Below are 17,906 nucleotides of genomic sequence, written 5' to 3' on the forward strand. Positions count from 1 at the left end.
ACACACACACACACACACACACACACACACACACACACACACACACACACACACACACACACACACACACACACACACACACACACACACACACACACACATTGAGGCCGTTTAAGATGCCAGCCAGCTTAAAGCGTGTATTGTATTGTTCCTCACAATAAAAGGCAGTTTGTGTTACTGTGTGAAGACAAATTAAGCCATGTTAAAATACAACAGTAATACAGGCATGTAATGCTTGCTTATATTCATTTTCTGCCCCAGAACTATATTTACAATGAGCTCAACACTAACTTTGGTTAAAAAAACTCAAAATCAGCTTTAGGATCCACAAACTGAAATATGATTGTCATTTTTAGTCACCCTTTACTTTCAGTAATTTAGAAATGATCCAGCTACTGTATGTGAGCTTAATGAAAATGTGAGATACATTTAAAAGCTAAAGTACAACATTCCTTGTACTTTACAGAATTTGAATCTTAACTGTCATCAGGTAATATGTCCTACCTAAATTACTAATGTACTGAATACCAGTAGTGCAGCTGCAGCTGTCCTGTTTTTCAGAGATCGGTGAAAATGAATTCAGCAGGTCACTTCATTGCCAACAGTTCTCTCCTTTACACATTTTGCTTTTCTGACCTTTCTTTTGGACCTGGATTGTGGGTCCCTAAAGTGAAACCAACGTAAGCCTGTCCATCATCTGTACTTTCAGGGGTGACCTCAGATATGTCTTGATTATAATAATAATAATAATAATAATAATAATAATAATAATAATAATAATAATAATAACAATAATAACAATAATAGTTCAAGTAAGAGAGCATATTTTGCTGTTTTGATCCCTATCCAAAAATGGTTTCCACTGATGTCACAGAATTGGTTGACAATTTCTCAAAATAGTTGGCAATGACAACCTGGCAACCCTTTCTGCCGAGCCCTGTTACAGTATATGCTGAATCATGGCCCCACCGATGATGAGTATGGAGGAGCAGAGTGGGGTTTAGAAACTGCTCTGATGTGGCGTGATTCAGCAGCAGACACATGTAATCTGCACTGGGCAGTTCTGGCTCTGCGTGGCTGTGTTTCCTGTGGTTAAGGCTTAAGAATAGACGCAGTGTGACTTAAGATATCCAACACACGAGCCACCAAATGTCTGAATTGAACGCTCAGTCTGGAATAAAATCACACGTCTGCTCAAATCATATCTGCTAGTAATATATAAAATGTAATATATTTATATTTTAAATGGAAATAAATAATATATGGGGGCGGGTTTCTTTTTCAAATGATGTAAGGGATTGTTTGGCTGAGCACTTTAAATAATAGGGCTGATTATATCCAAAAAAAGAATTTACGATCTATTATGAAACACAATAATTGGCGGTTTGCACTTTAAATATCCAGACCATTTTCTCATTATCTCCTCTTATTTCCTCACAATTGAGCAGTGACCTTTAAAAGTTCAGGTTTTTATATTGTTGTGTAATTCATGGTGTTATGTTTAATTTACTGCTTTGCATATTTCTACAAAGTTTAAACATATATGTATGAAAATATCTTTACGAAGCAGGCAGAAAGGAGCTTTTCCAAACTTACTTACTTAGAGCAGGAGTTCAGCTCAAGATGGAATAATATTTCTGGACTAGTGCCTATAAAACATTGTGTATTTACTCAGTCAAACCCACCTACAGTGTAAAATAATGTCCTGAATATATTGGTGTAACTAGAAAAAGCTTTGTGATAATAAATATCATATAAAGTGACAGCTCACATTTATCTGTATTTTGCTTCTGCTTTCCAGTTAAGCTGTGAAAGTCAACACCTGTTAATTAATCACACAAGAGCAGAGGAAGCCCTCCGTGTCTTTCCAAATATTTTCCTACTGCTGAGTAACCTTCAGTACAGCAGCAGAGAACAGATAGAGTATCACTCTCAAACAATAATGTTTCATGCATAAGCTACACACTTAACAGAGGAACTGACGTAGAAAATGACAAGTCTATCAGTTTGGACTAATGTTCAAAAAGGTTGTATAAAAAGACCACTATCATTGATTTGACACATGCTGATTTCCCCAGAGATTGGCCATATCATTGCTGATGAGCAAGAAATTAGCTGTCTCAGGCCTCAAATACCTGACCTCAATTTAATTCAAGCTTCCTCCCTCTCATACTGGAATCTGTTTTTCAAAATAGAGATGAGTTTTTTCCTCTCTGCCCAAAATATCAGCCTGATGCAGGGGCGGATCTACCGGGGTGGCAACTGCCACCCTAAAAAATAGCCTTACCACTCCAGTTGGCAGCTTTGTTTTGAAATAAAAGTTGTGGCTCATCGCACATTTATGAGAGAAAATCCCTAATGTCCGAGTGCAAGGGAATGCAGCACAAGACACGAGTCTTGTAACCCCTCCCCCGGACGTGGCGCGAGCATGGAAATATGATTAGCGGCGATTTAATTTGAACGGGAAGGTGCCAAACGAGAAGCATTCGGACCCAAGTAGACGGAAGGAATGAGATATTTGCGGTCGACAATGACAGAGAAGAGACTGTCAAGTTTGGCTGTAAGGCAAGGCAAGGCAAGTTTATTTATATAGCACTTTTCAACACAAGTGCTTTACAAAAAATGAAAGACATTAAGAAAATGGCATTTAAAATCAGTCATTAAAAAGAAAAGCTAATACAAGAAACATTAAAAGAAAAAATACATGGATAAAAGTTACAGTGCAGTCTAAGATATGAATAGTTCAATTAAAAGCAGCGGCAAAAAGAAAAGTATTTCGTCTGGATTTAAAAGTAGTAAGAGTTGCAGCGGACATGCAGGTTTCTGGGAGTTTGTTCCAGATATTTGGAGCATAATCACTGAACGCTGCTTCTCCATGTTTAGTTCTGACTCTGGGGACAGAAAGCTGACCAGTCCCTGAAGACCTGAGAGATCTGGATGGTTCATCATTTAGCAGGAGGTCAGTAATGGATTTTGGGCCTAAACCATTCAGTGCTTTATAAACCAGCAGCAGTATTTTAAAATCTATTCTTTGACACACAGGAAGCCAGTGTAAAGACTTCAGAACAGGAGTGATGTGATCTACTTTCTTAGTGTTAGTGAGGACTCGAGCAGCGGCGTTCTGAATCAGCTGCAGCTTTCTAATAGATGTTTTAGTGAGACCTGTGAAGACACCATTGCAGTAGTCGAGTCTACTGAAGATAAAAGCATGGACAAGTTTTTCCAAATCCTGCTGTGACATTAGTCTTTTAATCCTAGATATGTTCTTTAGGTGATAGTAGGCTGATTTAGTAACTGTTTTAATGTGACTGTTGAAACTCAGGTCAGAGTCCATGACTACACCTAGATTTCTGGCTTTATCTGTTGTTTTGAACATTGCAGACTGAAGCTCAGCGCTAACTTTTAAACGTTCTGCCTTGGCTCCAAAAACCATTACCTCAGTTTTATCTTTGTTTAATTGGAGAAAGTTCTGACACATCCAGTCATTGATTTGTTCAATTCACTTACTCAGTGTTTGAATTGGAGCATAGTCTCCTGGTGAAATTGTTACGTAAATGTGTGTGTCATCTGCATAGCTATGGTAACTTATTTTGTTGTTCTTCATTATCTGAGCCAGTGGTAGCATGTAGACGTTAAAGAGAAGAGGCCCCAAGATGGAGCCTTGAGGTACCCCACATGTCATATTTGTCAACTCAGATGTGTATTTACCTATAGAAACAAAGTTGTTTCTGTCCTTTAAGTAGGATTCAAACCAATTAAGAACTGTTGCCGAAAGTCCCACCCAGTTTTCCAGTCGGTCTAGTAATATGTTGTGGTCAACAGTGTCAAACGCAGCACTGAGATCTAATAATACTAACACTGAAGTTCTGCCACTGTCTGTGTTTAAGTGGGTGTAATTGAAGACCTTTACAAGAGCAGTCTCAGTGCTGTGGTTTGGACGAAAGCCTGACTGGAACACATCATAACTAGTGGTGCACGATAGTTATCGGCCCGATAATTATCGGTCCGATATTATGAATTATAACGTCATTCCGATAAACCCGATTAAAGTATTAATAGCCCCGATAATATAAAATATATTTTTTGGGTGAAAAAAAAGAAAAAAAATGCTGCGGTGTGGGTGGATTGGGATGAGGGGCGCTTGTTTTTCACTCGGCTCCTCCCGTTTTGCCAGTACTGTGGTATAGTGGTTTAGGAAGTTTTTCACAAATCCAGCGCTCCCTAACTCATGCCTGGCTGTGACGTAAATGGTGTGCGGCCGTGAAGAGCCAGGACAGTAAACAAACATGTCGTCGGTAGTATGGAACTATTTCAAAGTTTCAGAGTTAGATAGTTCGCTTGCTATTTGTATTAACAAATGCAATGCAGAAGTTCCACGAGGAGGGAAAAAGGCAACAAGCTATAATACTTCCAACCTGATTAGTCACCTGAAACATCGCCATCGCTACGATGGTGTGTTAAAAGCGTACGAAGACGCCTGCGCTGCTAAAATAGCGGCAAATCCAAAGCCAGCTGCAAAGGCACCGGGGCTTTTACCTATCGACGAGGCTTTTGAAAAAGGCAAGAACTTTATTTGTGAAAATAAATATGGTCACTTTGAAGAGTCAAAACTGTTCTTGGCTTTGTTTTGTTCATAGTAGTAATGCTCATGTCATTTGCTCACTACTAGTCTTTTTTTACCACCAGTTGTGCAAAAACTACAGGTACATTTAATATATATATATATTATATTATTATCGGTTATCGGTATCGGTCTTGAGAAGCAGGAAGTTATCGGTATCGGTTTCAAAAAACCAATATCGTGCATCCCTAATCAAAACAGTTATTTAAATGCGAGAAAAATTACTCAACTGTTGAAAAACAACTTTTGCAATGATTATACCTAGAAATGGGAGATTTGATATGGGCCTGTAATTGTTCATTACTGAAGCATCTAGATTATTCTTTTTTAAGAGCGGTTTAATGACTGCAGTTTTCAGGGCCTGTGTGAAGAGATTTGTTTACTATAAGTAGATCTGAGGCCATGCAAGGCAAAACATCTTGCAAAACATCTTGCAAAACATCTTGAGCATTGAATCAAAATGCACTAAAGCTTTGGATCTTAATCAGTTTGTGAGGCGTTTTGCTGAACAAGATGGTAATCGCCGCATTCAGCTGTTATAGGCATGCCAACTTGATGCTCTGCTCACGGATGACTCGATGAGCATAACAAACTGTTAAGATGATGACCTTACGTGTGTATATATTTTTTTTCTTTGTGGGGGTCTGCCCCCAAAAAACAGTTTTAAGTCCTGGGAAAGTCAAATAAGACGGTGTGTAAAACTACACTGCCCAGCCAAAAAAAAGTAACCACTTTGATTTAACTAGGCCAGTAGGTAAGGGCATTCCACTGGATAATAACTGCAGCGATGTATATGTTTTTAGCTGATGCAGTCTGATGTAAAGTCAAGGTTGTAACTGTTTGCAGTAAAGTTGTGGGGTGCCGATTTGGTATCCCTGCTGGTGTAAGAGTGAAACTAACTCATTCAGTTATTGTTCAGTTCAAATTCATTAAATGTGACCTGCTCCATCGAAATCAGTCGCATTGACCCGAAGACACATTTTGAGTTGTATACACTGTTGGAAAGAGGATATTCCTAGCTTTCTAATGATATCAGGATTGTTTTTGTACTCCAAATATTAAGCGAAATATGTCACATTATATAATGATGACTGTCACCGAGTCATCATTTTGAGAAGAAGGCCTTTAAAGTTTCCTCTTCTCTGGAATCCATCGATCTGATTGATTATTAGTGGAGCAAATGATCAAAATACTACGGAGGGAAGATATTTTCGTTTGGAGGGGAAGCTCGCGAGTGTGTGTGTATACGTGTGTGTGTTTGTGTATTTTTGCATTTGTGTGTATTGTGTTTGTTTCCCGGGGAAAACCCTCACGAGAAACACCGGCTGTTGTTATGCCTGCTGTGGCGTTAAATTACTCCGTTCTCCGCTTGTAATTATGCCGTTACAAGCTTCAAAGTTATATTTATCATCTGAATTTGCCGAAACAAGTTTAATATTCTGAAAGCCAAGACTTTGTTTAATTTAAATCAGATGAAAACAAACTGTAACGGATCCTGCCGTGTTATCTATGATTACTATACTCTTACGTTCATAATTTCAGCCGGAGGGAGGGGGGGCGGCGCTGCTGGAAGAGCAGATTGCGAGTGAGAGGTGCTTGTCTTCGTCCCTTTACAAGCTTCAAAAATGTATTTATCGTGTGATTTTGGAAATAAAAGTTTCATATTCTGAAAGCCAAGACTTTGTTTGTTTAAAATCAAACAAAACACCCGAACCCTGAAAAAAATAGTTTTTTTCGTAAATCCACGTTTATTCTGAAATGAGCCGTTGCGACTTCCGACTGATTTCGATAGAGCGGGTCACAAATTATGTCTGCCACCTTATATATTTCTATTTAAGGCTTTACTGATGTGCCACAATAATGTATCCTGATGTTATTGAGTTAAAATATAAATATTGTGGCTTTCCAAGTTAACATTGACAACATATGACTGTGATTAAATCAGCATATAGGCTACTTCTGCCAGGGGATGCCACCCCTCAAAATCTCCTGCCACCCTCTTGCCACCCCATGAATATTTGTCCTAGATCCGCCCCTGGCCTCATGTGATGATCATAATCAACGTATTTGTGTTACAATTATCAAAAAAAACACGAGGGACCTTCCTGGCAGGGATCAAACAACTTATAATAATATATATTTGTATAAGACAGTCAGCTGCTGCATGAAGTCTATAATGTGTATCATGTTCAATGAAAACAGCTCAGGCTTTCAGGGATGCCAGGCACATGACTTAGTGTACGTGTTAAAGAATACGGTTATTGTGTCAAATATCCTTACAATTCAGTATCAAGCTTCCTGCAGAAAGTACAACCAATGCGTTACATTTGAACAACATTTTTGAAACATGTGAAACAAAGCTATTACACTTGTTGTCTGTATTTGTATTTGAGCACTGAAAATCCTCCTCATAAAGACAGAGCTGTTACCAAACCATATGACTTTCCCTCGGGATAAACTGATGTGGTCAACTCACAGCACCTAGTGGTAGACTTAGGTTACTGCACAAGTGATTTATTCCCCTCTTCTCACACTCTTCCACACTCTCAAGGACTTTGACAGTATTACTGCACAAGGCATGTAACTATAAAACTTCACTGTTGCTTTTTTAAAGTGGAGCAGCATTGCTAGGAAAACTGCCTTGGTCCAAGTTAATTCACAGCCAGGTATTCGTAATAACAAACAGTCTAGGGAAATATAAACTTGTAATAAATCTACGATAACCTTTCTATTTCAAACTATGAAGGTTAATAGACTACTCTCAAGAAGAGTGACTGAGAAAGCAGCTGCAGTATTATTACATTACACACTACAGAAACAGAAATCTAATTAAAAAGGAAAACATGTGCCAAACATTAAATACTAAATATAATCATACAACTTATTAGTTATTAGTAAGATTGATAGAACCTTTGTTTAAACGCGTATTCATATTAATTTAAGGTGCTTTAAAAATATGTCATGACTTTAAACCAATAATGAGGAAATAATAAAATATTCTCTACTCTCACTTTGTGCAAACACTTTCCATTTCACAGTTCATACATTAGCCTGCTCAGCAGCGCCACTCTGCGGCAGCAGCAGCCCACTGCTCATTGATACTGGAGACAAATCAACACTGTAATAAAACCATGCAGCCATGGATGAAATGCACGTGGGAAACATGTTAATAAGTTAATTATATTGTGTCTGTATTCAGGCGTTTGCATCACATTTAACCCATTGAAATTAATCAAATGAAATACAACGTTATATCATAAAGCTTAACAAGAGACAGGACTTAAATGTAAAGTTTAAAAGTATACATTTGGCTAAACACCCCCCAGAGATCTATTTCCAAAAGTGGCCCAGCTTTCCCCCCACATATTTATAAAAGAAAATGGGGACGGTGGGATTTTAGTTCGCTAAAGGCCTACTCAAAACTCTTTAGAACTTAGCATTACATTATGTATTGCATAACATTAAATGCACATTTAATATCTATCTATTTTAGGATTAATAATGTTTTGCACAGCACCGGTTATTTAGAGGAAAAATCTACTTCACAATGCCTATGCCAAATTATGACAATATTCTGCATGTCCCCCCTCTCAAATACCCCTGTTGCACCACTTTAACGACCCTTACTGCAAACTGTGAAAGGTCCCATTCCTGCTAAATTAATACTACTTTGAGGAACTTTTCTCTCTGTGGTGGTGGGACCCCCAGCCCTGCACCGTGCGGCGGGCTACTGACCTGCCAGCCTCCGCTCTCGGACATTCCTCCAGAGTAAATCCCAGGCTTTGGACGTGGAGCTCCGCAGCTGCTCGCTGAAAGACCGCCGGAGCTTCAGTTTCGCTGAGTTTCTTCTAGATGTCATCGCAAAACCTCCACTTGGTCATAATAACAAAATCCTCTTCGTCCAACACAGACAAGGTTATGTTAAAGTAAAACAGAAAAATCACCCTTGCTTTCCCGTTTATAAACTTAAGTTGCTGTACTACACTAGCAGCAAACTTGATTTTGGTGCCCGGTCTTCAAACGCAGTTGTCAACATATTTGAATGAAAAAAATAAATATATTCCTTTCACTTAGAAACGGTAATCAAAAAAAGCGAGGAAAAGCAACAGAGTGATTGTAAAGCACGAATACAGACTTTCACACTTCACACCAGATGCGTGTGCGTCGGTGTGTATTTGTGTGTGTGAAGGGATCCTCGCGCGCCAGCGCTACACAACCGTGATACCTTCAAATACTGAGGGAAATATAAGAGTTACCAGCTGAGCGCTATATGATCCACCCAGCTGCAGCTGGAAAGGAGGAATGTAGAACTTGGAGGACTGATGGTAACAAGAGTAACATCATTATTTTAGAATTGCATGATAATATTAAGTATTGATGATATGTATTTGGGCTATTTCATTTCAGACTTTGTTGAATATTTAATATCAGTCTATGTCTAAGTCTCTTATAGAAAACTATATGAAAGTTGTTTTGTTGATTGGCTTTTTATTCATTTTGGAGAAGAAAAAAAAACAGCTCCTTTTAGTCACTTTCTAGAAGACCAACAGTATAGAACTCTACGTAGGGCACCTGAAGGCATCACAAGCTGCAAACCGCTCAACACCCCACCTCAAACAAACCGCAGCTCTCAGATGACACCACTCAATACTGAGCAATCAACTTCTCCTGTCTATTCTCTCACTTTACAATAATATGAGTCAAAAATAACATTGCAACATTATAGTAAACTTCAGAATCGTGAGTCTGTGGTTATCAATAATACATGTACACTGATAAACTTTAATGCTACACCATTTATTTTACAACAATAAAACCTGGTTTTGATTTAAAATCATCCTATCCTGCAGGCATTCCATCTTTTATGGATGTGTCTAAAACATTTAAATGACATTGACTTATTTATCAACTATCTTTAGGATTTTGACCTAAATTTCCCCCAGCAGGATGTGTATATTATTTTAAAGCTTAGCGAGAGTTCAGCGAGTTCTCCCCAGGTAGGTTGGAGTAGGTCAACCCTTCAACAGCAACATGGTTAGGTTTCAGCATCATTTATGTTGTTGTCACAATACCTTCTTTTATTGTGTGCCCGTTCAGGGAGCATGAGGAGTGGTGATATCGTCTGTACTAATTTCTTTCATTAGCAGCTGGGATTACTGTTATAACAAGTTTGATACTATTATAAACAAACAGCGACTGGCTGAAGATTGACAGTTTCTTAAATGGACAAATCTCTGCTGCCCTCAGTTTGGCCTCTATGTGAAGCTGAGCTAACATTACTTCATTTCAATGAGGACTCAGACCCCATTTGCCACCGAGCACGACGGGTAATTTACAGATTATCACAAGGTCACGCAGAGAGATATCTGAGCGCTAAGGGGTGTGCAGCTGAGGGGAGAATATTAACGAAGGGCTCAGTTTCCCATTTGTACGGTCGAAAACTGAAATGATGTGCAGCCAAGAGGAAAAAGAGAGAGCCAGTAAAGTGCTCAGATCTTACTGGATTTTACATAAAACATTTACATATATCAGGGTAAGACTCTGCTCTCTGCTGAAAACAGACAGAAAGATCAAAGGGTGTACCTTCCTATGAAGCAAAAACATCAATACTTTCTCGTCATTTGCAGCAACGGAACTAAATAATTCTCAGAGTGTGACAGCTTTTCATCTGCATTTGAATATAACTGAATTTGTTACTGTTATTTCAAGGTTTTGCAAGTCACAGGGATGAAGATGTGCGATAAAATGTGGATGCCTTTTCGTCAGAGAGGTAACTTTTTACCAGGAATCAGCATGTTGCTATATTCAACCCCACTTGTTGAGACCCCAGGCTAAAAAAGAAAAAACACTCAAACCCTTACACACACACACACTTGTCTAGAGAACCTGTTTCATTCGAACCCGAGACTTTTATGGAAGGGTCAGGGCTAGGCCGAGTCAAGTACCTTGTTTTCCGCTGGTTTGTTAACCAGGAAGTTTACAAAGGAAAAGCTAAAAGTGAACACAAACATGTTTTCAATTTGACACAAAACTGATAATAAATGCAACTATTTTGTCTATTTTTTACAAAAGTGAAAACATTTAATAACAAAAGCGATATTAAGAGTGTTATCATAAAAGAACCCTTAAAGAATATTCACAACATCATCTGCCCTTCATTTTGCTAAGCCTTTTTGACAGGTTAATGAATGACTAAGTCAAAGTTGTAAACAAGGTATCCATCTCAATGCCCGCTGACTGACAGGGCAGGAATGGACAGACGGACAATGCATCCCTGTCAGCCGCTGACAGTGAAAGTGATGGAGGAAGCGCAGCAACAAGGTGCAGACCTCTCTCCACATGAATCACCAGAGAGGTAAACACAGCCCGGCGCTGCTCCTTTCCTCTAGATTCATTTTAAAAACTTGTACACTAAAGTTGAGCGTTATCGCTGCGAGGCTCATTGTAGCGAGATGATGACTTAGCCTTTGGTGCAGGCCTTGGCAATGGAAGTAATAGCAGATGCAAGGAGAGGAAACATCAATCAGCTTGTGAATGTTTTCCCTTCGCTGACTAACCCTCTTGTTTGTTTTCGCCGGGCAGCTTTTAAAAAAGCTCCTTTTCCCCGTCTTCCCTAGAAAAACTGGCACATTTGCTGGGCTATTTTTGTGCCCTCTTTCTGACAATCTCTGTCCTCCACATACAGGGAAACACACACACATTTATTTGTCAACAAGTTATCTGAATTCCAGAGTGTGTGTGTGTGTATTTGAGTCTGGTGACTGATGTGGAATGCTGCCCCAAAGCTTCAGTGGGAAAATCCCAGATGTGAGGAAATGGATTTCTCCTCTGTGATTGGGTCATGTTGTTGGCCAGGAGATCTTACACCAGGCCCCCTCGAATAGTCTGGGAGATTGCTCTTCCCAGCGTAATGGAAACAAGGCTCAGGGAGCTGGGAGTGGGGGGGATCTCCCCTCCACCTCCACCCCGGCCCCTGAAGGCTCGTCCCAGGCATGTGCTATACATTTCCTGACCATATATTCCCAAGTCGAGTTCATTTTTCCAGAGGAGCCACACATGTGGTGTATATCTGGCTTTAGATTATGGGGTTGGGGAAGGAGAAGCCGACTTTGGTCCCAATCCATTAAAGTGGCCACTAATTCTGTTTTCTTAGAGGGCCGTGTGTTTTAACGTCATGGTATCTTCCCTAATGGAAGTTGTTCTTGATAGAATCATTCATTCCTAAGAAGATGATCAATTACGTCAAATCTGTTTTAAAAATAGAGATTCAAAAAACTGCAGATGTTCACATGACTCATCCATGTGTATCCAAGTCTTACTGCAGCAGCACTTGGGTGCATAACTTGACATTTGGTGTAAAACTGTGAGGTAAAAATAGAAAAAACTGAAAAGTGTATTTAAATATCATAAAAACGTCTAGAAGTGAGGGCTAGCATGGGTCAGAGTTTGTATAAAGAGGCTCGAAGAATTTAAAACTGGTGTGACAAGCGTACGTGGCTATTGTTTCATTGAATGACAAAGCATGTAATGCTGTCAGGACTGAAACTGTTAAAGCTGCGTTGCCCACAGAAATGCATGGGAAAACATTTACACTACTGTCCAGCACCTGGTTTCTATTAGAGCAATGCGAATCTAATCACAGAGGTACATTTCTCTCTCAATCACACTCAATGCCTCCATTTCTCTCTTTTTCTCACAGAGCTTGCAGATGGAAAACATGCTCATGTTTTATTGATTAAGTAATTTTCAATCTGGTCTTAAGTCTCTTTTTCACCAGGGACTAATCTCCATCACCTTTCTGGTGATGTGAAATACCCTTTGGGGGAGTTTTGCTGTAAGGCATCTTCACAGCAATCACCAATAAATGCAGCTGGCAGGATGGCTCTTCATAAATTACAGCTTACTTTAGCATGACGTTAGCCTCCATGAAACACATTCAAACAGGATGTTGATGTTTATATTTCAAGATGAACGACGTCCCAAAGGAGAAACTGGAGTTTGATGACCAGAAAGGAAAAATTACAGCTGCTTAAAATTAGTCCTACAGTTTTAGTTTTCCCTCCGATGACAAATGTCTGACATACACAGTTTTTTTTTAAATCACAAACTGCTACACATGAGTCTCAAAATACTAATAGAGCAAGAAAACATTTCCATTTAAAAAACCAGACTGCATTAATCAACATCTATATGAACACTTTAAGTATTGTCAGGCCACATGTTTGCAAGCTCACTTAACAAAACAGAAGAAAACCATTTTTTATGGCTCCATTATAACAAAAAAGATGTAAGCTTTCCCCGTTAATGATCCATGTGTGGACTCACTGTGAAACACTTCTGCTGAACTCATCAGCCATGATGAGCCGGAAGTACAGTGGAGGTATTGTTTTCAAACTGAGACACAAACAGGTCCTGCTTGGCCCTTAACTTAAAGCCAGCGCTGAGCCAGAGAGCAGAGAGGATACAGGAAGTCTGCTCTGCCTCCGCCTGCTATTGCTCTTTGATTACTGAGCCAAATTGTTTAATCAGGTCTGAAACCACAATAAAGTTGCAGTGCGACACTGCCCCTGGACAGAGCCTCTCTCAATGGCGTGCTGTTTTTTTGTGTTATCTGGGTACAGGTGGAAGTGCACAGCTATGTATATCTCCAGTAGCATGGTTACCCGCAGCCTTGCTCCAGTGCAGAAGGACACAGTGTTTGGTGAGCTGTGCCACGTGCTCCTCCAAGCCGGGATGAGGAGGCGAGGCTGCAGGCAGCGAGAGAGAGTGGAGGCGCAGACTTTTTGCCTCCCTGCAACATCTGGAATCTTTGTGGATTATGTGGGAACATTTGGGAGGCCAATGTGGTTACTGTATCTAAACCAACCCTGCGGAAATGTTATTGCTTTCGATACTGTGTGTGTGTGTGTGTGTGTGTGTGTGTGTGTGTGTGTGTGTGTGTGTGTGTGTGTGTGTGTGTGTGTGTGTGTGTGTGTGTGTGTGTGTGTGTGTGTGTGTGTGTGTGTGTGTGTGTGTGTGTGTGTGTGGTGTGTGTGTGTGTGTGTGTGTGTGTGTGTGTGTGTGTGTGTGTGTGTGGTGTGTGTGTGTGTGTGTGTGTGTGTGTGTGTGTGTGAATGCAGGAGCAAGGAGGAACTACAAAGTAAACGCCAGCCTTGATAAAGACTTGGATGAGAAAGAAGGTATTGTTCGGAATCAATCCCTCAGAGTGGTGGACATTCATGGGAATGGTGCACACACACAAAAAGGAGATAACAGGATCGTTTAGTCACTGCATCCTGGTGCACAGCCCTGAAGTTGTGAGTGGACCGTGCTGCCTCATTACATCCTAAATCTTGTTTCTGACTTTCTTCTCAGTTGGCAGTTGAGTGCTGGACTAACCTGTTAGCTATGTGTTGCTTCACGTACACACACACCCACAGGGCCGCCTTAATGCACGGGCTGACCTGGGCTGAAGCCCAGGGGCCTACGGAGATCAGGGGCCTATCATGAGCCAATAAAAAAGTTTAAAAAAAAATAATTAAAAAAAAAAAGTTTTTTATTTCGGATGTTTTTAAAAAACATTTAAATAAACAAAGTCTTGGCTTTCAGAATATGAAACTTTTATTTCCAAAATCACATGATAGATACATTTTTGAAGCTTGTAAAGGGAAGATGACAGCTCTCACTCGCCACTCACTCCCCCTCCCTCCGGCTGACATTATGAATGTAAGGCGTATAGTAATCATAGATAACACGGCAGGGTCCGTTACAGTTTGTTTTCATCTGGTTTCAAATAAACAAAGTCTTGGCTTTCAGAACATTAAACTTGTTTCGGCAAATTCAGATGATAAATACAACGTTGAAGCTTGTAACGGCATAATTACAAGCGGAGAACGGAGTAACTTGACGTCACAGCAGGCATAACAACAGCCTGTGTTTCTCGTGAGTGTTTTCCCCGGGAAACAAACACAATACACACAAACGCACAAATACACAAACACACACACTCGTGAGCTTCCCCCAGACCAGTAATCCAAACGAAAATATCTTCCCTCCGTAGTATTTTGATCATTTGCTCCGCTAAACAATCAGATCGATGGATTCCAGAGATTTTTCTCAAAACATGATGACTTCGAAACAGTCAGTGGGCACCACCTAACAGCCAATCAGAATGAGAATATGTTTCACATGTGACTTATTCAAATTGCGAGTGATTGAGTGACAGATGAAGGTTGTTTAGGAGAAAACGTTTGAGAAGAAAAAGTTTGAGAGTGGCGCTCGGAAAAGGAAATTGTTGAGGGAAACGGAGTTTCAAGACAAAAAATGCCGAAGCTTGCCGGTTATTTTAAACCTGTAGGCCAGGATGAGGAGGAAGGACAGATGAGTTCTGTACCGAGCGGCAGCGCTGCCGGCCGCGGGGCCTTGGAGCCAAGTAGGCCGTCTGGTTCTGATAGCGATGGAGTAGCGGGAGAGGAAAAACAGACAGGAGGGAAATTATCTGTTGGAGGAGATGGAGAGGACGACGAGGACTTGCTACGTGGAGGGGAGCCAACGGCAACCGGAAAAATACATGAGGGAGGCCCGATACGTCACTCATCTGGAGGAGAGGACCAGGCGCGCGTAGAGCAGAGTGGAGAAGTGCGATCACAGAGCCTGCCGAGGCTATACATGACTTTCATTTGTTGTTTAAATAGGGGGCCTACAAAACCACCACACACACACACACACACACACACACACACACACACACACACACACACACACACACACACACACACACACACACACACACACCACACACACACACACACACACACACACACACACACACACACACACCACACACACACACACACACACACACACACACACACGTCTTCTTGTGACTGGCCTGCATCCTGACACAGCTGCCCACGTCCACTTCCACTTAGCTTACAAAACCCAGGCCTAAATTCCTTATGTCACACACACACACCCCAACACACACACAAAAGCAGCCTCACCTTGGTTGTTTTGAGGAAGTTGTTCCCCAAAGGATTTATTGCTTCTCTTGTAATTGGCAGTGTGGCTATAATTGGGAATCAGAACAATACACCAGTTTCCTCTCACTGAAGATCATACAACTGGCAGATCATTTGGTTTCTGTTCAAACAGCACTATGTACACACAATTTAATGATAGGATCAAACCTGAAGATTTATACTTGGCAATAGATAATGCCCAAACATGATAGGAATAGTTAAACATGATGATATCATTCAGTCAAAAGGGCCTTGAAGACATTATTACATGACGTGCTATCAAATGTAAGATAACTACAAACTACACTGACATTTAAAAAAATAAAGATTTCAGAGCGTGTTAACCAAAAATATTCTATAATGTTTTCACAACCTTGAGAAATGACTATATACAAAGACAAGTCCAGAAATACGTCCAGACATTTTCCCTCCACTTTTTCACTTTCAAACAGCCGAGCTGGCCTCTGCACTCAGGAAACCACAAGTCATTTTCCGTATTTCCATGTGTGGAATTTTTCATACACTCGTCATGCCAACAGCATCCTTTATAGTCTGAGCTGGATCTAAAAATGACGACTTGCTTATATATTTAGTGCATGATGTCACTGATCTGGCACCTGTCAGACAACGGACAGACGGGGAGCTAAAATAACGGTACAATCTCATAAAATGGATTTTCCTGCTGGCATTTGCATGCTCTAAATCATGGCGTTTCATAATGTCCAGGTCTGTTTCAAATAGTCAAAGAGCAGATGGAAATGCTTGGCCATATTCAAAACTTGTGATGGAAAAGAAGTGCTTCTTAGCCTTTTCTTTTCAATACTGAAGCCACTTTTAATGCATTACTCCAATTCCTTACATTGACACAGAGAAAAGACACATTTATTGACACATACCTATTTTTAACAGGTTTTTAAACGTCATCATGCGTCTTTATGTATTCCCTTCACAAAAAAGATGAGGGTCTCGTCCCTCCATAAACTCAAACTTATCATTTTCTTCCTTGGACTTAAGAAAACACATTGTATCTATCTGTTATTTCCTGTTCAACCACAATGTTACAGACCTGTTAATGTATTCTTTATATATATATACATACACAGTCTGAAGGTACACTGCTTGATGAAATAAAGAATGGCTTCTTGTCAATTGCTGAATGTATGTAGCAGTTCTGCCAAGAAGTATGGAAGCATTACTCAAAACCTAGAGGTTGGGACAGTTTGTCTGTTACTCATAACAAGAATATATCCTTTGTATGTGCATATAATATTACAATGTGTTTTACTGTGTATGAACAAAAGTATGTAGGCCATCTTCAAATCCAGAAAAAATCGAAAAGCTACAGCAGTCAATAACATTTTAGTGTGTTTCCTCTATGGCAACAGTTACAAAAAATCAAGGTCTATAAAGAAATGTTTTCCAAGTTTGTAGTGGAAGAATTTGACTGGCCCACACAGAGCCTGACCTGTCCAACATTTTTGGGATGAAAAATAATACAGCCTTCACACAGCAAATCATGGTTTAAGACACATCGTAAAATAATACAATTCCTCTCAAATGACCTCTTCCTTGAAAAACAATGGCCTCCCCTTGGGAACTATGTGGCACTTAGCTAAGTTTGGACCATTTATGTCAAAACAACAATGATTCTATTATACTGAGGTCAGTATTCATCACAGTTAATAATCCTGCTTACAACTCAAAACATTCAAAGTCACATATGACTTACATTTTCCACCACCAGCCTTCTAATCTTGCTGTACAAGCTTTTGTGATGTGTATATTATGGTCTGCAACAGGCCTCCCTCCAGAGACAGAAGGAGAGACAGTGCAGCTGCCTGAGGTCACAGTCGGCCTCCAGCAGCAGGCCCTGACCCCGGTGAGACTGAAGGCCTGGGCTCCGTGGGAACAGCTGGGGAACATGCAGCAGCAGCACTCAGAAACACAGCAGACAACCCTGCTGCAATGCATTAGTATCTATGGACATTATATATTACCCACTGGTGCTTCATCTATAGCTGGACTGGTGATTTATATGGCACTGGGATGTCAGGTCCCACAGAGGAGGCATTTCGCTCTAACGCCGATGCTCACTTTGTCACTCTCAAACTCTGGGAGTCACAACTACAAGGCTGGTAAATGAAGATAATAAGATAAGATAATACAAATGTGGTGAAGTTTCAAATAAATAAAAATGTTCACATCGTGGATGGATTACTGAACACTGGGCTTTACTGGGCACAGGTGCCTAAAATGTCAAGTCCTTCCCTGTCGGAAAACAAAAT

At 40.3% G+C, this 17,906-nt stretch overlaps 1 protein-coding gene across 3 annotated transcripts in view; it reads right to left on the bottom strand.

Annotated features, from left to right (window-relative positions):
* Positions 1 to 17,906, bottom strand: part of LOC117457232 (stAR-related lipid transfer protein 13-like) — a 62,207-nt gene that overhangs the window by 24,001 nt on the left and 20,300 nt on the right. The window contains exon 1 of one of the 3 annotated variants that reach the window (XM_071205113.1): positions 8,357 to 8,682. The exons of the other annotated variants lie outside the window; for them this stretch is intronic. Within the exon in view, the coding sequence (XP_071061214.1) occupies positions 8,357 to 8,480 (124 nt within the window). The 5' untranslated portion in view covers positions 8,481 to 8,682. Of the gene's footprint in view, positions 1 to 8,356; positions 8,683 to 17,906 lie in introns of those variants that run through there. 3 annotated transcript variants of the gene reach the window in all.

Source organism: Pseudochaenichthys georgianus, chromosome 13, assembly GCF_902827115.2.
Source record: "Pseudochaenichthys georgianus chromosome 13, fPseGeo1.2, whole genome shotgun sequence".
NCBI classification, from domain to species: Eukaryota; Metazoa; Chordata; class Actinopteri; order Perciformes; family Channichthyidae; genus Pseudochaenichthys; species Pseudochaenichthys georgianus.